Genomic DNA, 21,822 nt, shown 5'->3' on the forward strand with positions numbered 1-21,822 from the left:
TGCCGATTTGGTGCAGAGTTGACTCTAGCAACTAGAAGACAATTCTGAACTTATGAAAATTGAGCAAGCTGGCTGCTTGCAAAGGCTCACTTGGCAGTTTCCATTAATTTTCAGATGTTATTCTGTCAACCCCTATCACAAATACTTCATTATCTTCAGGAAGCGTAGTGGAGAACATGCCCCTGTCTACATCAATGGGAACGAAGTAGAAAGGGTTGAGGGCTTCGTTTTTAGGTGTCCAGATCACCAACAACCTGTCCTAGTCCCCCCATGCCATCACTGTAGTTAAGAAAGCCCACCCACGACTTGACTTTCTTCGAAGACTAAGGAAATTTGTCAGCTACGACTCTCACCATAGAACATAGAAAGCATTCTTTCTGGTTGTGTCACAGCTTGGTATGGATCCTGCTCTGCCCAAGACCGCAGGAAACTACAAAAGGTAGTCAAGGTAGCCCAGTCCATCACGCAAACCAGCCTCCCATCCATTGACTCCGTCTAAAATTCCCCATGCCTTGGAAAGGCAGCCAGCATAATTAAGGACCCCACGCACCCCTGACATACTCTCTTCCACCTTCTGCCGTCAGGAAGAAGATACAAAGGTTTGAGCTCACCTACCAACTGACTCAAGAACAGCTTCTTCCCTGCTGCCATCAGACTTTTGAATGGGCCTACCTCGTATTAAGCTGATCTTTTCTCTACACCTTAGCTACGACTGTAACATATTCTGCAGTCTCTCTTTCCTTCCCTATGTACGGTATGCACTGTCTGTATAGCATGCAAGAAACAATACTTTTCACTGTATACTAATACATGTGACAATAATAAATCAAATTAAATTACCTGGTACACAGGCCGTTACTGTAAACTACTGAATAAGACAGAGCTTTGGATAATCAACATATTGCATCACGTGTACCCCTTTTGAGAAGAGGGATGATGAGAAACAACACTATGTATGGCCTAAAGTATGACAATATATGTGACCCAAGATACAGAATCTGAGTGCAAGTACATTCACTTCCTACTAAGTGTTGAACATGTTTGAAAATACAATTTGGAAATTAAGGGCGAAGTTTGATGATGCTTCTGCAAAACTCCACCCCGCACCTCCCCATCCCCACACCTCCATTTGCAGATTTAACAAATATTTAAGTGTATTGATTTTTCAGCTCATTCAGGACGAAGCACCTCAGTACTGGGAGAATGCTGTATTTTTGATACGAAACGTACACCAGTTTGAACCTGCTATAAAGAAAAACTTCCTCTGAATATCACAATTCCAAGTAAAGACCATTCTCGAATGCAGGGGTTGCAACTATTTTTGCTTCTGAAGCTGTCCTGTGTTATAAAAATTCATTTGTCCACTGTAACATTGCGCAAGGATTTTCTAAATAAAAATGGTTATACAATTAACATATTTTTGACTTGATGTAAAACTTGTAACTAGATATATACTAAATATGGTGGTGATTAGATATATTATTATTATTCCCCCTTTCCGAACTGAACTCCAACCAAGAGGCAGAGGTGGTCTAACAAACCGTGTCAGATTATGAACACCATCATAACTTGTACCTTCACTACCTTCTACTGTGGCTGATTGGTCGTGTGCCTGACTAGTTGAACTTGTGTTGAGATAATATGTCTTTGTAACAGTATTAACAACCTTTTCACAGTCTAAACGTTTTAAGACACTTCAGACCATCAGAATGCAGGGAGCCCATTGAAGGAGGCAAATCCGCTCAGACCAATGTAGGTATTTCTTTCAGATACTAAGCAGCTCATTTATGGGGTCAAATTGTACTTTTTCCCCTACATATTCTTTGATTATTTTGGCAGACCACTTAGAGCCTCTCAGGAAATGCTAGAGGACTGCAGACATGCAGTTGAGAACCCCTGCCTTAATGCACATCAGTTGAAGCTTATGTCATTATTTAACAATAAATGACAACTAAATTTGGGTAGAAAGTGAGAAACTGAAAAATTGTTGGTTAGAATCAATTGTCAAGGATTTGCACTCCATCGGGCCAAGCTAAATTTCAATGCAGACTTCAGTAGCAATAAAACAACCCAATGTTCCACTTGCTCTCTGAAGCCACTGAACTCTGCTGAAATGTGTAGTATATTCAGATAGCTATACTTCTTGAATTTAACATACAAGCCGACTTTTGTATTTTCGGATCAGTCACCATTTACCTCTACAGTATCCAAAGTGGTGGGGCTTGAACTTTGTGGGCGGAATTCTCCCATTTTTAGATTAAGTGCTGCGGTGGGGGCAGGAGTGTGGAGTGTTTCCCACTGCGGTGTCGGATGGTAAAACATACCAAATTATCCAGCCCCAACCTAATTAATTACACACCTGGGTATTTCACACCGTCTTCAGTGGTGGGGCAGGCCAGGGTGGCGAGTAATCCGCTGTCGTGTCAGGTGCCATATTGAAAAGGCACCCAACATTAGTAACCCACTATTAAAGAAAGAATGTGGACCTCCTGAAAATTAAGGTGGATCCGAGAACATGGGGACACTGGAAGATGGACCTCATAGAATCAAGTTGGATCTCCTCTGGGACACCTAATCTGCAAGGTCCGCCTCCAGATGCTCTCACAACCCACTGCTGTGGTGTTTGAGGATCTCCATCCTGAACTCTGGAGGCAACCCCAGGCATTGTTCAGGCGAATCCTTGACATCTGCACACCACTATGTTCTGAATGAGTTTCACGCCAGCCTGTTTTCTCACTGGCATCATGGAGAATCTGGTCTGGGCGAAAAAGAGAGGGATTGGCCTTTACTTGCATCCCATTATCAGGATGCAAACGGAGGTTCATACTGGCTTCTGGTGGGCTTACTGCCTGCCATAGTGGGCACCAATGGAAGATCTCGCTGTAAAGTCATGCCAGCATGAATCCAATTTCTGGGCCCTCTTGGTATATTCTCTCCCCAAAATGCCCACCATCAAATCCGCTGGTGGGGGCTTGGGAGAAGTGCGCTCAATGACTTTGAAGGAATGAATGTTAACAATCACCACACGTGCTCATAGTATAGCCTTATTATAGCATTTAAGGATAACATGTCATTCAAGTAATATCCAGATTTTGTTTCAGGAAAGTGAAAGTTAGGTATTGACCTTAAAAGTTTTTCAAAAGCATCCAAATAATCCTCACTGGTCATCATGACACAAAAGATGTTCTTCCGTATGTCTGTATTCATTCTTTGTTTACGTGCAAGCTCCATAATTTTTCCACTTACCTAAAATGTAACGAATAGCATTTGTCAACACAGCAGAACTATGAATTGTAATTAGCGGCTGTAACCGTACCAGTTTTTATTTTATATGTTCCTTGGTAAACTTGTTTTAAAATCAGAAATGCTTCAAACCAATTTTGAGAGGTTTTTTAAAACATAGTATTGTGCTATTAATTAACTATTTTATAATTCTAGAGTGAGTCAATTGACAGATATTGATAATGAATCTCTTCTGAATTATCATAGCTTATCAGGTCTTTAACTGAGGATGATGGTCATTCAAATAACTCATGACTTACCCCAAAGCAGGCTCTTACCACGATTGTTATTTTCCCCATTCTACTGGCTGCAGTATGACAGTTGATATTGTTTTACAATTCAAAGACTGTGAATATTTTTAATAGTTTAATTTTGATTTCTGCAGCTTAAGTAAATATTGATAAACTCACCAAGTCAAGTTGAAGAAAACTCTTTGCAGAGGGTATTTATTTCAAACACTATTTGTATCGGCTGCTTGACAATTTTCTTTAGTTTTATTATCCTTCATTCATATATATTTTTAAATTTAGTTTAATGATAAACCTACCCTAACTATTTTCAACACCGTTCATGCACCATTGGAAAAATTAAAATAGTTAACATAGTTAACTATTAACATAATATAAAATCTGAACAATTTATAAATCATTGTTCTTTTCTAATAAAAGTTATCTTTAATATATTTAAGTAAAGCAAGGTTCAGACCGACAATCATAAACTATGAATAAAAAGACTAGTTTCATAAATGGATAGAAAGCTGTGGTCAGATATAAAATGAGGAGGTCTATGATATAGTTAATGTTTGTAATGTGGAGGAAATATGAAGACTTTTCAAAATCACAGAAAAGAAACAAAAAAAGAAATTAGAAAGACAACAAAGATGAAAAGGGATGCAGTACATTTTGACTGTTAAAAGGCCTGTGCTGACTTCCGGTGGCGGCGATGTTAGAGTGAGTCGCACATTCGGCGGGCTCTCACTCCGGCGGGGCTTAACAGCTGATTCCCCGCGATAGCGGGACCAAGGGGGCGGCAAAAAGGCTGCCGTGGAAAGAAGAGGAGAGCGGGCTGCAGCAGATGGAATCGTGGGAGGCCAGCAGGTAGAGGAGGAAAGAGAGAGTGAGAGAGAGACGGAGGCAAGGAGGAAACTGACCTGAAGGGTAAGATGGCGGACCCACGGACCTTCCTTCCTCCAGGACAAAGAAAAAAAGTTTGGAGTTGCTGAGGAGGGACAGCTTGGACCCACTTCAGATGCCCAGAAGGTAAGATTTAAGGAGCTGGGCGAAGGAAGGCGGCAGCAAAGGTGCTGAGCGGGCTGCGGCACATGGAACAGCGGGATTCCAGAAGGCAGAAGAAGGAGAAAAAAGGACAGAGACAAGGACCTGAAGAAAATTACCTGGGACCTAAGATGGCGGACACACGGATCCCGGACTCAGCAATCCAGCAGGCGCTGGATAACATGCTCCAGGTAATGAAGTCCAGTTTTGAAGCACTGAAGCGCGACAGCTTGGACCCAATCCAGAAAGCGGTGGATCAGCTGAACCAGAGGCTGGACGCCCAGGATGTTAAAGTTAAGGAGCTGGGAGAGGCGGTGGAGGAGCAGGCGGATGCGCAAACGGTTGCAGCGCTAGAAGTTGACGGCCTGAAAGAGCGGCAGAGAAGACTGCTGGACAGAGTGGAGGAGCTGGAGAATAGAGTCCGCAGGAACAATCTGAGGATGGTCGGCCTCCCGGAGGGGGCTGAGGGAGCTGATGCTGCAGCGTTTGTAGCAGACCTGCTGAAGCAGCTGATGGGGGCCGAAGCCTTTCCGCGACCGCTGGAGCTGGAGGGGGCACACAGAGTGCAGGCAAGGCAGGGGCGGCCGGGCGGACCCCCCCGCCCGATGGTGATTAGGTTCCACAGGTTCGTGGACAAGGAGCGGGAGCTGCAGTGGGCAAAGAGCGCCAGGAGCAGCACGTGGAACAACAGTGTTCTCCGCATTTATCAGGACCTAAGCCAGGAGGTGGCTCGGCGGCGAGCAGCCTTTAAGAATGTCAAGGAGGTGCTGTTCAAGAAGCACGTGAAGTTTGGTCTGCTGTTTCCAGCTCGGCTATGGGTCACGCACCAGGGTCAACACCACTACTTCTCCGAGCCCGAAGAAGCGATGGATTTTGTGAGGGACCTGGGGCTGGTCCCGAAAGGAGGCCCCAAGGACGCGAGTTAGGGCCCGAGGATTTCTGTGGGAAGGAACGCCGAATGTACCTGGACTGCTGCTCAATGGTTTGCTGGGCCAAAGGGGCCAAGCAGAACATTTGAGACTCTTTCCTTTGTTCATGGACATTTAAGTGCTTTTTCTCTTTTTTCTGTGTTTTTTTTCTTTTTTTTTTCCTGTTTGGGCTGGTTTGTGCTTTTTGTGCAGCTCGCGGAAGACACTGGAGCCGGCTTGCCCCAGTGGGTGGGGAGGAGGACGGGGAAACAATGTGAATGAGACAGGAAGGCTCCGGAGTGTTGAGTCACCGGGCTAGCAGATTGGCTAGTCAAGGAAGTCAGATGGGGGGGGGGGGGGGGGGGAGTTCCAGCCAGTAGATGGCAGGGGTGGGGGTATCGGGGGATGGGGTTAGGGGAGGGGGGGGTTGTTCTGCTGACGAGAGAGGGACTTGAAATAGGCACTGGAAAGGAGGTCGAGGGTGGAGGCAGCCAAAGGGCGGGCCAGGAATGGCGCGACGCACGGGTCAGGGGCCGGCCCGAGAAAGGCTATGGCTGACCGGCGGGGGGGGGTGGGATGTGCCCCCCGACCAGGCTGATCACCTGGAACGTCAAGGGACTGAATGGGCCGGTTAAGAGGGCGCGGGTGTTCGCGCACTTGCGGGCCCTGAGGGCGGACGTAATTATGTTGCAGGAGACACATCTGAAAGTGTCAGACCAGACCAGGCTAAGGAAGGGCTGGATTAGCCAGGTCTTCCACTCGGACTTGGACTCGAAGTCCAGAGGGGTGGCAATCATGATCAACAAGCGCGTGCAATTTGAGGCAGAGGGCATATCCGCAGACAGGGGGGGCAGATACCTGATGGTACGGGGCAGACTGGAGGGGAGAAGAGTGGTGCTGGTGAATATATATGCCCCGAACTGGGATGACGTGGACTTCATTAAAAGAGTGCTGGGGAAGATCCCGGACTTGGATTCTCGCAGGCTAATAATGGGAGGGGACTTTAACATGGTCCTTGACCTGACTTTGGATCGGTCGTGTCCCAGAACGGGTAGACTCTCAGCAATGGCAAGGGATCTGAAAGGGTTTATGGAGCAAATGGGGGCAGTGGACCCCTGGAGAGATGGACAGCCAACAGGAAGGGGCTACTCGTTTTACTCGCACGTCCATAAAGTATATTCCAGGATAGATTTCTTTGTACTAAGCAGGGACTGTATGGGGGAAGGTAAAGAACACGGAATACTCAGCAATTACCATTTCAGACCATGCCCCGCATTGGGTGGACCTGCAGTTCGGGGGAGCGAGCTATCAACGCCCGCAATGGAGGCTAGATGTGGGTCTGCTGTCGGAGGAGGGGATCTGCGAGAGACTTTGGAAATGTATAAAAAATTACCTGCAGGTGAATGACACTGGGGAGGTCTCAGCGGCGACCGTGTGGGAGGCTCTAAAGGCAGTAGTGCGGGGGGAGCTGATTTCAATTGGGGCCCACAGAGCCAAGGCAGACCGGGCAGAGATGGATAGATTGGTCAGGGAAATGGGTCAGATAGATGAAGAGCACGCGGAGTCCCCGGGGGAGGTTTTACTCAGGGAGAGGCAGAGACTACAGGCGGAACTGGGGGCACTATCCGCGAGCAAGGCCGTGGAACAGCTTAGGAAGGCGAGGGGAGTGGTGTACGAGCATGGGGAAAAGGCTAGCAGACTGTTAGCGCAGCAACTCAGGAGGAGGGAGGCGGCCAGGGAAATAGGTAGAGTGAGGGACGAGGGGGGGCGCAAAGTGGAGGATCCGGCAGAATTGAATAGGGTATTCCGGGACTTCTATTGTAAGCTGTATACTTCGGAGCCGCCGGAAGAACCGGAGGGGATGAAAAGGTTTCTGGACGGGTTAACATTCCCAACAGTTGGGGGGGGGGGGGGGGGGGCGAGTGGAAGAGCTGGGGGCCCCGATTAGAGTAGAGGAGGTATTGGGGGGCCTAAAGGCCATGCAGTCGGGGAAGTCCCCGGGGCCGGATGGATACCCAGTAGAGTTTTGTAGGAAGTTCTCTGAGCTGGTGGGTCCGGTCTTGGCGAGGGTTTTCAATGAGGCAAGGGACAGAGGAACCCTGCCGCCGACAATGTCACAAGCCACCATATCTCTGATATTGAAGCGGGGTAAAGACCCGGAGGTGTGCGGGTCCTACAGGCCAATCTCCCTGATTAATGTAGACGCCAAGCTCCTGGCAAAGGTACTGGCGGGTAGAATGGAGGACTGTGTACCGGAGGTGATTGGAGAGGATCAAACGGGGTTCGTGAAAGGTAGGCAGCTGGCGGCCAATCTGAGGAGATTGCTCAATGTGATAATGATGCCCCCGGCGGGTAGAGAGGTGGAGGTAGTGGTGGCAATGGACGCCGAGAAGGCCTTTGACCGGGTGGAGTGGGACTATCTATGGGAGGTGCTCGGACGGTTTGGGTTCGGGGAGGGATTGGTGGATTGGATCAAATTATTATATCAGGCCCCGAAGGCCAGCGTCAGGACCAACAGAGAAGTGTCGCAGTACTTTAGGTTGTGCCGAGGGACCAGACAGGGCTGCCCGCTCTCCCCGCTGCGGTTTGCGCTGGCCATAGAACCGCTGGCGATTGCGCTGAGAGCCGCAGAGGGTTGGAAGGGGATGGTGAGGGGCGGGATTGAACACAGGGTTTCTCTTTATGCAGACGACCTGCTCCTGTACGTGTCGGATCCAGTGGCCGGGATGGGAACTATACTGGGAATGCTGAGGAAGTTCGGCCAGTTCTCAGGATACAAATTAAATACGGTCAAGAGTGAAATGTTTGTGGTCCAGGCAAGGGGCCAGGAGAACAGATTGAGAGGACTACCGTTTAGGCTAGTTGAGGAAAATTTCCGGTATTTGGGAATCCAGGTGGCACGAGACTGGGGCAGGCTGCATAAGTTAAATTTGGCCAGGGTGGTGGAGCAAATGAAGGGAGAGTTTCGGAGATGGGATGCACTCCCTCTGTCGCTGGCAGGGAGGGTGCAGACTGTAAAGATGACAATCCTCCCTCGATTTTTGTTTATTTTTCAGTGCCTCCCGATCTTTATCCCACAGTCCTTCTTCAAAAGAGTTAACGGGCTGATCATGAGCTTTGTCTGGGCGGGAAAGTCTCCGCGGGTGAAGAAGGCGATGTTGGAGAGGAACCGCAGCGAGGGAGGGCTGGCTTTGCCGAGTCTGGTCAATTATTACTGGGCGGCCAACATCGCTATGATAAGGAAGTGGATGGTGGGTACGGGGTCTATTTGGGAGCGGGTGGAGGCGTCTTCGTGCAGGGGCTCCAGTTTGGAAGCCCTGGTCACGGCTCCTCTACCGCTGCCGCCGGCCAAGTACACCACCAGCCCGGTAGTGGTGGCGACCCTGCGGATATGGGGCCAGTGGAGGAGGCATGTGGGGGAGATGGGGGTGTTTGTCTCGGCGCCAATCTGCGACAACCATCGGTTTGCCCCCGGCAGTATGGATGGGGGGTTCCGAGTATGGTGGCGAGCAGGGGTGGAAAGGGTGGGTGATATGTTCCTGGAAGGGAGCTTCGCGAGTTTGAGGAGCTTGGAGGAGAAATTTGGGATGGTAAGGGGAAATGATTTTAGATACCTACAGTTGCGGGACTTTGTTCGTAGACAGGTCCCATCTTTCCCGCGCCTCCCGCCAATGGGGATCCTCGACAGAATAGTCTCTAGCAGGGAAGAAGGGGAGAGCAGAGTCTCGGGTATATATAAGGTGCTCATGAGGGAGGAAGGGTCCCAGACAGAGGAACTGAAACTTAAATGCTTCCCTGATAGCCCGGCGACGAATATTATTGGCGTGGAGGGACTCAAAGCCCCCGAAGACTGAGTGGTGGCTTGCGGACATGTCGAGTTTCCTGGGGATGGAAAAAATTAAGTTCGCCTTGAGGGGATCTGTGCAGGGGTTCACCCGGAGGTGGCAACCATTTATTGACTTCTTTGCGGGAGAGTGAGCGTCAGCAGGGGAGGGGGGGTAGAGTAGAGTAGGAGGGAAAATATGGCGGGTAGTACCGGTGGGAGGGGAGCGGGCTTGTGCAATATGTTACGATGGAAGTATTGAAAGTACGTGGATGTTTGCACATTTTTGCCTCCTTTCTGATGATGTCTGTAACTGTTTATAAAGCCAAAAACTACCTCAATAAAATTGTTCATTAAAAAAAAAGGCCTGTGCTGCATATTTTCATGAATTGAGGAAAGGCTGTAAGGCAGAAGATAAGTGCAATGTTGTGCTCCAGGAAAAGTCATCAGGCCTATTTTCTTTTATAAATGACACGGGCATACAATATTTCAGGGGCCTAAGGAAAGAGTCAGGTCCCTGGACACAGAGGAAGGACCTGCTCTTGTGTGTTTTCTCCAGAAAAGCTGCCTTATTTCTGAAACTGCAGAGAGCTGAACAAATCTACAGCGAAAACCATTAGACTGGAAAGCAGAAATCTCGACCTGAAAGCCTGGCTTGAAAGGACGGTGTGCTAGAAACAAGCATCTGAAACAAAGACTCTTATCTGTTACTTTTATTCATCATTTTCACACCTCTCTTCCTGTGTTTATCGGTCTTGTGTGTGAGGGTATATTGTATATATGTAGGGTGGGGGCAATTGAAAGTGGGCGAGATGTAGGTAACCAATTGTATTGGCTGCACATTTCATTATAGTTCTTGTTACTAATAAAAAATAATTGTGCGTAAATTTACAAACCCGGTGACTGTAATTATTGGGCAGCGAAGGGCCAAAGACTTCAGGTAGTTTTCTAAAAATTTGTTAATTCAATTGTGTCGTGACTCTGGGTCAAGGAGGCTGGAATTGACCATTCCCTAGCCCAGTGTGTCTTAACAGCCTGGATGTAGGCAGCTCTAACAACACAAGAACCTCAACACCATCCTGGACAAAGCAGCCTGCTTGATTGGCTTCCCTTCCACAAACATTCACTCCTTCTACCACCGAGGCACAGTAGCAGCAGTGTGTACCATGTACAAAATGCACTGCAGAAACTCACCAGGGCTCCTTCGGCAGCACCTTCTAAATTCATGACCACCACCATCTAGAAGGACAAGGATTGGATTGGATTTGATTTGTATTGTCACGTGTACCGAGGTACAGTGAAAAGTATTTTTCTGCAAGCAGCTCAACAGATCATTCAGTACATGGGAAGAAAAGGGAATTAAACAAAATTCAAGAAAATACATAATAGGGCAACACAAGATATACAATGTAACTACATAAGCATTGGCATCAGATGAAGCATACAGGGTGTAGTGTTAATGAGGTCAGTCAGGGATGCAGATACATGGGAACGCCGCCATCTGGAAGTTCCCCACCATCCTGACTTGGGTACTCTAAATTTATTTTTATTTTATTATCTTATCGCCGTTCCTTCATGGTTGCTGGGTCAAAATCCTGGAACTCCCTCCATAATACACAGTGGGTGCACCTGCACCACAAGGACTACAACAGTACAAGAAGGCAGCTTACCACCACCTATTCAAGGGCAATTAGGTATGGGCAACAATTGGTAGTCTAGCCAGTGGCGTCCACACCTGGTTTAAAAAAAAAAACAGCTTTCTTGTGCTACAGAGCAGGATGGAAATTTACCTCAAATAGGAAAATTCTCAATGGATGTTCAAATTTCCAAAAGCGTTTGAGACTGCAAACAGTAAAATATTATCCTGCCAGCCAATGCTTCGGCAAGAAAGGATTGTAAACTAAAGATTAGCAATAAAATATTAACAAGGTTAGAAATATTTCATGAAATTATTAGAATATTGACTGCTTTTCTACAAATGCCCTTTGAAGCAGATTCAATGACAAAACGTGAGAAGGAATTAGTCAAACAGAAGAAATGGAAATTAGGTTTCAGCAGAACTTTCCAATGGAGGAAGCTCCCAGCTGCACAGGCATGAAAGGGCAAAGTACCGCATTTTATACTGACATTTCTATAATTCTTTTGAAAGCAAGACATTTTTTCAATATACAGGTTAAAGTAGATTATTTGTTTTTAATGGCTAGGAATGCTACCAACACACAATATCAAATGTAGGTATTATTTTATTAAGCGAAGATCATAGGTTCATGATTTGCAGGAAGTAACCCAAAAACTTGTTTTCCAGTGTTAAGGTAACCTAAACTGCACTCTTATAAAAAGGGGAAATCAATGAAAGCAAAAATAACAAACTTCACATCCATTGTACATCGGCAACTGAAATACTTACTTCTCCAACAATGTTTTGCTGTTTTTTAGTACTGGTGTCTTCAATCATGGGGACACCACTCCATGAAGATCCCACAATCCACCACCGTCCTACTTGGTCTGCTGTCAGTAGGTTTTCTAATGTTGCACGGAGGAGGAAGTCACCACGGTTGTTGTGAATCTGCAAAGACAGAAGAGATGAAGCATCAGCTTGTTTTCTTTCAATAGTCAATGCACTTTTTAAAACATCATTCCAGGCTTTTGAACCAGGAACAATGATATCAATTTAGGTTAAAATGGTGTGTGATTTGGAGGTTCTGCCCTTTTATTTATGCAGGTGCAACTGAAGAACCTTTGAGTTGCTGCAATTAATCCTGTAGACAGTACATAGTCAAGGCATGGTAAATTAGTAGAAGAGGCCTGGGTTGTTAGACATGGTGCCAATCATGGCCCTGGCTTTGTCCTGACAAATTGAGTGTTGCCACAGTGACATTCACCCAGTCAAGTTGAGAGAACTGCAATGCATTCCTTAGTTGTATCTTTTAGGTGATGGAGAGGCTCTGGGGAGTCAAGAGGCGAGCTACTCACAGCAGATTACTCAGCTTCTGACATGTTCTAGTTGCTACAGCATTTAGTGGGAGGCCCAGTTGAGTTTCTGGTCAATGGTAATCCCCAGGACGACGAAAGTGAGAGATGCCATGATGGTAATGCAAGAGGAGTTATCATAGAACATTAAACACTACAGCGCAGTACGGGCCCTTCGGCCCTCGATGTTGCGCCGACCTGTGAAACCATCTGAAGCCTATCTGACCTACACTATTCCATTTTCATCCATATGTCTATCCAGTGACCACTTAAATGCCCTTAAAGTTGGCGAGTCTACTACTGTTGCAGGCAGGGCGTTCCACATCCCTACTACTCTCTGAGTAAAGAAACTGCCTCTGACATCTGTCCTATATCTCTCACCCCTCAATTTAAAGCTATGTCCCCTCGTGTTGGTCATCACCATCCGAGGAAAAAGACTCTCACTGTCCACCCTATCTAACCCTCTGACTATCTTATATGTCTCTATTAAGTCACCTCTCAGCCTTCTCCTCTCCAACAAAAACAACCTCAATTCCCTGAGCCTTTCCTCGTAAGACCTTCCCTCCATACCAGGCAACATCCCAGTAAATCTCCTCTGAACCCTTTCCAAAGCTTCCACATCCTTCCTATAATGTGGTGACCAGAACTGCACGCAGTACTTCAGGTGCGGCCGCACCAGAGTTATGTACAGCTGCAGCATGACCTTGTGGTTCCGAAACTCAATCCCCCTGCTTATAAAGGCTAGCACACCATATGCCTTCTTAACAGCCCTATTAACCTGGGTGGCAACTTTCAGGGATTTATGTACCTGGATGCCGAGATCTCTCTGTTCATCTACACTACCAAGAATCTTGCCATTAGCCCAGTACTCTGTATTCCTGTTACTCCTTCCAAAGTGAACCACCTCACACTTTTCCGCATTAAACTCCATCTGCCACCTCTCAGCCCAGCTCTGCAGCTTATCTATGTCCCTCTGTATCCTATAACATCCTTCAGCACTCTCCACAACTCCACCGACCTTCGTGTCATCTGCAAATTTACTAACCCATCCTTCTACACCCTCTTCCAGGTCATTTATAAAAATGACAAACAGCAGTGGCCCCAAAACAGATCCTTGCGGTACACCACTAGTAACTGAACTCCAGGATGAACATTTGCCATCAACCACCAACCTCTGTCTTCTTTCAGCTAGCCAATTACTGATCCAAACCGCTAAATCACCTTCAATTCCATACTTCCTTATTTTCTACAATAGCCTACCGTGGGGAACCTTATCAAACGCCTTACTGAAATCCATATACACCACATCAACAGCTTTACCCTGATCCACCTGTTTGGTCACCTTCTCAAAAAACTCAATAAGGTTTGTGAGGCATGACCTACCCTTCACAAAACCGTGTTGACTATCGCTAATCAACTTGTTCTTTTCAAGATGATTATAAACCCTATCTCTTATAACCTTTTCCAACATTTTACCCACAACCGAAGTAAGGCTCACAGGTCTATAATTACCAGGGTTGTCTCTACTCCCCTTCTTGAACAAGGGGACAACATTTGCTATCCTCCAGTCTTCCGGCACTATTCCTGTCGACAAAGATGACATAAAGATCAAGGACAAAGGCTCTGCAATCTCCTCCCTGGCTTCCCAGAGAATCCTAGGATAAATCCCATCTGGCCCAGGGGACTTATCTATTTTGACATTTTCCAAAATTGCTAACACCTCCTCCTTTTGAACCTCAATTCCATCTAGCCTGGTCGACTGAACCTGAGTGTTCTCCTCGACAACATTGTCTTTCGCCAGTGTAAACACTGACGAAAAATATCCATTTAACGCTTCCCCTATCTCCTCTGATTCCACACACAACTTTCCACTACCATCCTTGATTGGCCCTAATCTTACTCTAGTCATTCTTTTGTTACTGATATACCTATAGAAAGCCTTAGGGTTTTCCTTGATCCTATCCGCCAACGACTTTTCGTGTCCTCTCCTCGCTCTTCTTAACTCTCCCTTTAGGTCCTTCCTGGCTAACTTGTAACTCTCAAGTGCCCTAACTGAGCCTTCATGTCTCATCCTAACATAAGCCTTCTTCTTCCTCTTGACAAGTGCTTCAACTTCCTTCGTAAACCACGGTTCCCTTGCTCGACAACTTCCTCCCTGCCTGACAGGTACATACTTATCAAGGACACGCAGTAGCTGTTCCTTGAAAAAGCTCCACATTTCGATTGTACCCATCCCCTGCAGTTTCCTTCCCCATCCTATACATCCTAAATCTTGCCGAATAGCATCATAATTGCCTTTCCCCCAGTTATAATTCTTGCCTTGCGGTATATACCTATCCCTGCCCATTGCTAAAGTAAACATAACCGAGTTGTGATCACTATCACCAAAGTGCTCACCTACATCTAAATCTAACACCTGGCCGGGTTCATTACCCAGTACCAAATCCAATGTGGCCTCGCCCCTTGTTGGCCTGTCTACATACTGTGTCAGAAAACCCTCCTGCACACACTGCACAAAAACTGACCCATCTATAGTACTCGAACTATAGTATTTCCAGTCAATATTTGGAAAGTTAAAGTCCCCCATAACAACTACCCTGTTACTCTCGCTCCTGTTGAGAATCATCTTTGCAATCCTTTCCTCTACATCTCTGGAACTATTCGGAGGTCCATAGACAACTCCCAACAGGGTGACCTCTCCTCTACTGTTCCTAACCTCGGCCCATACTACCTCAGTAGACGAGTCCTCAAGCGTCCTTTCTACCGCCGTAATACTTTCCTTGATTAACAATGCCACACCCCCCCCCCTCTTTTACCATCTTCTCTGTTCTTACAAAAACATCTAAATCCTGGAACCTGCAACAACCATTCCTGTCCCTGCTCTACCCATGTCTCTGAAATCGCCACAACATCAAGATCCCAGGTACCCCATGCTGCAAGCTCACCCACCTTATTCCGGATGCTCCTGGCGTTGAAGTAGACACACTTCAAACCAGCGTCCTGCTTGCTGGTGCCCTCTTTCGAACTTTTAACCCTATCCCTGACCTCACTACTCTCAACATCCTGTACACTGGGACTACAATTTAGGTTCCCATCCCCCTGCTGAATTAGTTTAAACCCCCCCGAAGAGCACTAGCAAATCTCCCCCCCAGGATATTGGTACCCCTCTGGTTCAGGTGAAGACCATCCTGTTTGTAGAGGTCCCACCAACCTCAGAATGAGCCCCAATTATCCAGGAAACCAAAACCCTCCCTCCTGCACCATCCCTGTAGCCACGTGTTCAACTCCTCTCTCTCCTTATTTCTCACTTCGCTAGCACGTGGCACGGGTAACAACCCAGAGATAACAACTCTGTTTGTTCTAGCTCTCAGCTTCCACCCTAGCTCCCTGAATTTCTGTCTCAAATCCCCATCTCTCTTTCTACCTATGTCGTTGGTACCTATGTGGACCATGACTTGGGGCTGCTCCCCCTCCCCCTTAAGGATCCCAAAAACACGATCAGAGACATCACGAACCCTGGCACCTGGGAGGCAACACACCAACCGTGAGTCTCTTTCGTTCCCACAGAACCTCCTGTCTGTTCCTCTAACTATGGAGTCCCCAATGACAAGTGCTCTGTTCCTCTTTTCCCTTCCCTTCTGAGCAACAGGGACAGACTCTGTGCCAGAGACCTGAGCCCTATTGCTTACCCCTGGTAAGTCGTCCCCCGCAACAGTATCCAAAACGGTATACTTGTTATAGAGGGGAATGACCACTGGGGATCCCTGCACTGCCTGCCGGTTCCCTCTCCCTCCCCTGACGGTAACCCATCTACCTCAACTACTCATCTACTCTTGTTAGAAGATGGTTATTTCCTGGCATTTGCGTGATGACATTTGTGCCACACATCACTCCTAACCTTTTATGATTCCGATTCCTTGTTGCAAATGGACCTGGGCTGCTTTATTAGGTGAGAAATTGCAAATGGAACTGAACACTACACTCATCTGTGAATTGGGGGAAATCAGTGGTATTGTCACTGGACTAACAGCAGTTAGCATTGCTGCCTCACAGCGTCAGGGAGCTGGGTTCAATTCTGGCCTTGGGTGACTGTCTGCGTGGAGTTTGCACTTTCTCCCAGTGTTTGTGTGGATTTCCTCCGGGTGCTCCAGTTTCCCCCCACTGTCCAAAGATGTGCAGGTTAGGAGGGGCTGCGGGGGAGTCGGTGTAAACACGATGCGCTGAATGACATCCTTCTACACTGTAAGGATTCAATTAATTCAGATTAATTTAGAGTTAGACCCAGGGTAGCGTTCGGGGGACCCGGGTTTGAATACCATCACAGCAGGTGAAATTTGAAGTCAATAAAAATCTGGAATTAAAAGTCTAACGGTGGCCATGATACCATTGTTGTAAAAACCCACCTGATTCACAAATGCTCTTTAGGGACGGAAATCTGCCATCCTTACCTGGTTTAGCCTACGCATGACTCCAGATTGGGAGCGGCATGGCAGCACAGTGGTTAGCTCTGTTACTTCACAGTGCCAGGGTCCCAGGTTCGATTCCCGGCTTGGGCCACTGTCTGTGAGTTCTTCCTGTGTCTGCGTGGGTTTCCTCCAGGTGCTCTGGTTTCCTCCCACAAGACGTGCTTGTTTGGTGAACTGGACATTCTGAATTTTCCCTCTCTGTCCCCAAACAGGCGCCAGAATGTGGCGACTAGGGGCTTTTCACAGTAACTTCATAGCAGTGTTAATGTTAGCCTACTTGTGACAATAAAAAATATTTTAGGTGTACTGGACTAACTTGACTGGAGGTGTTCCTAGTTCTGGAGAACACATGTTCAGCATAGCATGGACAATGTTGCCAGGGATTGCAGCCTTTGCTCTGTCCAGTGCACTCAGGCCATTTCTTGTTCCTGCAGGAAGTGAATCACATTGGTTGAACTGTGGCATCTTTGATGGCAGGGAGGTCAGAAGGTAGCAGAGAACCTATCCTTTGTGCACTTCTGGCTGAGGATAGTTGCAAACACTTCAGCATTTTAATTTTGATCATGAATCAGGATGCCCTTAAGTGTTCAATTTAAAACTGATTGGAATTAAAACGGAACCATCAACATGGATTGCAAATACAATAGAAGAAAATACTTTATATAGTGTCTTCCAAAACCTCTGAATCAATGCACTGCACAGCTAATTACTGTAGATATTGGTGAAAAAATAATACATTTTTGTCGAAGCTTTTCATCTTGCAATCATCAGGACACTATCAAGGGGAAACAACAAATTTATTTCGTATGCGTGAAAATTTAACAAGGCAGCTTGACTCTGACTGGTCAATGAATTAATTAGCGAATTGTGTACCTTAAATTTCAACCAATGCTTGGCAGTTAAATGTCAGTCACTATCAACTGGTGCACTCTCCATGACAATGATTAATAATTAGAGTCCGCTTGCCAACCATTTCGTATAAATTTGTTGCTTCCCCTAATATTAGCATTCTTGAAAAGTGCCTGAGTGCAAGATGAAAAGCTTCGACAAAAATATATTTTTTCAGCAATAATCAAGTTCTGTACTACCAAATAACTGCTGTACATATATTTTCTTCCATTGTTGTAAAGTGGAAAAATGGTGTATAAATTTGCACACAGCAACCAAAGCATCTAGATTAGGTGAAAAATGAAATGAAAATCGCTTATTGTCACAAGTAGGCTTCAAATGAAATTACTATGAAAGGCACCTAGTCGCCACATTCCAGCGCCTGTTCAGGGAGGCTGGTACGGGAATTGAACCGTGCTGCTGGCCTGCCTGGGCCTGCTTTCAAAGCCAGCTCTTTAGCCCTGTGCTAAACCAGCCCCAGGTTCAATTATGTTGGTTGAGGGGCAAATGATGGGCAGGGCACCAAGCGAATTATGTGCTTTTTATAGGGTAGTGCCGTGGGATCTTTTACATCTACTTAGGACAGATGAGGTCTTGCTTTACCTTCTCATCTAAAAGGTAGCTCCATAGACAGTGTCGGTGAACTCAGATTATGTCCCACATTACTGGAGTGGGGTTTGAACACCAACCTTCAGACTTGGACGCAAGAATATTATCACTAAACCCCAGGGTGACTCATAACTGACTGAAGCACACATGATCAAAAGCTCCGAGATGAACGACTCCTCTTGGCCTGCATCAAGCATTAATCTTAATTGCAACCCTAACCGACTTTGACCATGGACAATCTTAATTTAAAAAATATATATACAAAGAGGTCACTAAGCTCCTCAGCTATGTTCCGAAACACAGAAGTGACTTTATTTTAAAATGTCCTAACCTCAATAATAACCATTTACAGTGGGTATGACTGCTGAACTTGAAAGACGCACTGTGGCAGCAGTGTTTTGCAAACGTTTTTTCCAGTGACCCAATTTAACAAAATGGCTGACTCTCGTAACCCACTCCACATTCACAATAGATTCTCCATTTACTTTTTAAAATGTCACACTCATTCGTGGCACTTTTTTTATTAAATGTAAAAATTGTAAAATATATTTTCTATTTTTTGTTGTTACTTGGCGATCTAAATAACTTGAAATAAAAATCTCTGAATGGATTAGTGCTCAAGACAGTTGATTGCAGACTCTTGGTGTTTGAAGGAGGAATTCTTGGAAACACACCTGGCTTTTGACCTAATGGGGAAGGAAGGCAGCTCACCATTAATCGCAAAGTCAGTCTCACTTGAGTGACTGATCTCAAGAATGTGAGTGGCGAACAGCTCATTTTAAATATACATCAAACGCCTTAGACAATGCAGCATGCCTTTAAACATAGATCTGATTGACAAGGTGAAGAGTAACTGAAATTCAACAGACATCAACATTAAGGCAAGAGAAAATCAAGGTTCATTGACAATGTTAACAGTGGCAGACATTAAACATGCATCTGATTCAGAACGTTAATCTTAAAGTAGGTCTCTTTGTGAGATCGTTGACTCTGCACTTCCTATGATCTGTACTTGAACAGATGCATTTTTCCCCCGACTGGGATGAATGGAGTTCCCAAACCCACAACCGCCCCCCAGAGCCGAGTTCAGAATGGGGCAAATATGAATCAGCTTTGTAACAATGGACCAATTGAAAACCACAAGATCCCCACAGGATACACCGGAATTAGTTGCTAAATCATGTATAAGGGAGTACTCTTTAAGAGCTGCTGACTGGGCTACTTGTGGAAACACATGACAGCAAACAGCCATTTGGTTTGGGGTGGGAGATGCATGAAGCACTATTGAAGCTAACTCTGCATAAAGAAGTATCTTCAGGATAGAAATTTAAAGAAAACGGATTTTTCTTTTAAACTCTTCGATTGTAGTTGCAGGTGCTGACTAACCTGGCCGATCAGTTGCTGCAGAAACAGAAGTTGTTGCTGGAGGCTGTCGGTGGTGGTGACTCCAACAGTGACCCAGGGAGGCAAGGAAGTCCATGGCACTGGCCTCGACATCAGCCTCATGTCGTCATACATTGTACTGAAGTGAGAATTTACCCAGAGAGAAAATGGGGGGAAAAGATCAGGTGATCTTTGGGGATAATTTTCCTGGACCGTTTGATGACCCATTTTTCATCATCCCACAACCGACCCACAGGTCATTACCCCCACTTTGAAAAGCACTGATCTAAGAGATGCAATTCACTAAAGAGCCTTCAAAAGCATCTTCCAAACTGGCAACCTCTACCACCTAGAAGGACAAGGACAGCAGATGCAGGGAATACCACTAGCTGACTTGGAACTATATCCCCATTCCTTCACCATCATAGAGTTAAAATCCTGGAACTCCCTTCCCAACAGCATTTACCTACATAATTTGGACCGTAGCGGTTCAAGGTGGCTGATCATCACCTTCTCAAGGGCAATTCGGGATGGGTTACAAATGCTTGCATAGCCATAACCCATGAACAAAACAAAACTGCATCTAAAGTTAATTTTGATAACCAACTCCATTGTTTGTGCATCTATCACACAATTGAGTTAATCTATATTCACAATAATCACGACACAAAAATATATTTATAAATATATTTCCCATTTCTTATATGTATTCACTGTTGGAAGATTAGTTCCATTTACATCAAAAACAACTGTGTATTTTTGTACATCTTCTGACAAAAATTTTTTCCCACTCATTGCATGGTGTGGCTTTGCTAAAGACAGAAGAGCTGCACTGAGTGAGACCAGATGTTCTACAGAATTGAGTTTTCCATTTACTTACAACGGAAATATGTTCAGAAAAAAATATCGGATCACAAACTTCATTTTTCAGACTATAAAGTAAATTCTGCTTGGAAATACAGGAGCAATAAAACACATTGCATCTGAAGTGGTTTTGTAATGGTCCCTTTTAACTATCAAGTAAACACTCTCGTTAACAGTCTTTGTCACACCAAACAGACACATTTACAGTCTGGATATAAAAACAAATCCACTTTTCGAAGAGGATAACATTAACCTTTTCATCAATGTAATGTACAGTTATGGTTCAACTAGATTTTGTGCAATGCTTTCTGCTTCTATGAATCTTTCAATGTAAGGCAGGCACAAAGAATAGACAACGGTCAACAAAACTATGTTACAATATAGATCTATACATTATACCATATATTATGGAAGTATAATTATGCTTCAAGTTTAATGGCAAAATTGTAATTGCAAATTACCACCTCCACCAACAGCAAATCTAACTTTTTACTCTGGAGGATCCATACTTGCCATTGCTGAATCCCCCACTAATAACAACCCGAGGGTTATCACTGAACAGCTTAACTGGACCAGCCACAAAAATGCAGTGGCGACAAGAACAGGCAGAGGTTGAGGATTATGCAGTGAGTCACTTAGCCAGACTCCCCAAAGCCAGTCCATCATCGCTAAGACCCAAAAGAGAAAATGCTGGAAAATCTCAGCAGGTCTTGGCAGCAACCCAAAGCTTTGACAAAGGGTCATCTGGACTCAAAACGTTAGCCCTTTTCTCTCCCTACAGATGCTGCCAGGCCTACTGAGATTTTCCAGCATTTTCTCTTTTGCTTTCAGATTCCAACATCCGCATTAATTTGCTTTTATCTATAAGACCCAAGTTGGGAGTGTGATGTAATATGCTCCGCTTACCTGGGTGAGTGATGTTCCAACAGTCAAGAAACTCAACGTCATTCAAGACAAAGTAACGAACTTGGTTTGGCATAGCTATGAGCAATGAGCCAAATTTAATTAGTAGTCTAATTGTGCGTGAACATCTATCAAATAGTGGTCAAAACATGAGCGAATTCAATGAGCGCTTGAAAGTGAAAGCACAAATCAGCTACTAGTATTTTAGACTTGGGAAAGGCCGACTTTAACAGGATGAGGTAGAGACTGTCAAATGACTGAAGAACAGTGGAGAACATATAACAAAATATTTAACAAGATACAGAGCGAGTATATATCCCCGAGAGGGGTAAGCTGCACAGAAAAAAAACCATGGACAAGAGGTTAGGGACAGCATAAAACAAAAAGGGCACACAAAAATGCAAAACACAGCACCGATCCAGATGAATAGGACAGATAAAAAGACCAGCAAC

General features: G+C 45.5%; 1 protein-coding gene across 3 annotated transcripts in view; it reads right to left on the reverse strand.

Annotated features, from left to right (window-relative positions):
* The window catches only part of nom1 (nucleolar protein with MIF4G domain 1), an 81,993-nt gene that overhangs the window by 27,536 nt on the left and 32,635 nt on the right, over positions 1-21,822 (reverse strand). For all 3 annotated transcript variants that reach the window (XM_038798383.1, XM_038798381.1, XM_038798382.1), the window contains exons 6-7: positions 11,695-11,853; positions 3,125-3,246 (exon numbers count right to left, since the gene is read on the reverse strand). In XM_038798383.1, coding sequence (XP_038654311.1) covers positions 3,125-3,246; positions 11,695-11,853 — 281 coding nt within the window. The remainder of the gene's footprint in view (positions 1-3,124; positions 3,247-11,694; positions 11,854-21,822) is intronic.

The sequence above is a fragment of the Scyliorhinus canicula genome, chromosome 5 (assembly GCF_902713615.1).
Source record: "Scyliorhinus canicula chromosome 5, sScyCan1.1, whole genome shotgun sequence".
Taxonomy (NCBI): domain Eukaryota; kingdom Metazoa; phylum Chordata; class Chondrichthyes; order Carcharhiniformes; family Scyliorhinidae; genus Scyliorhinus; species Scyliorhinus canicula.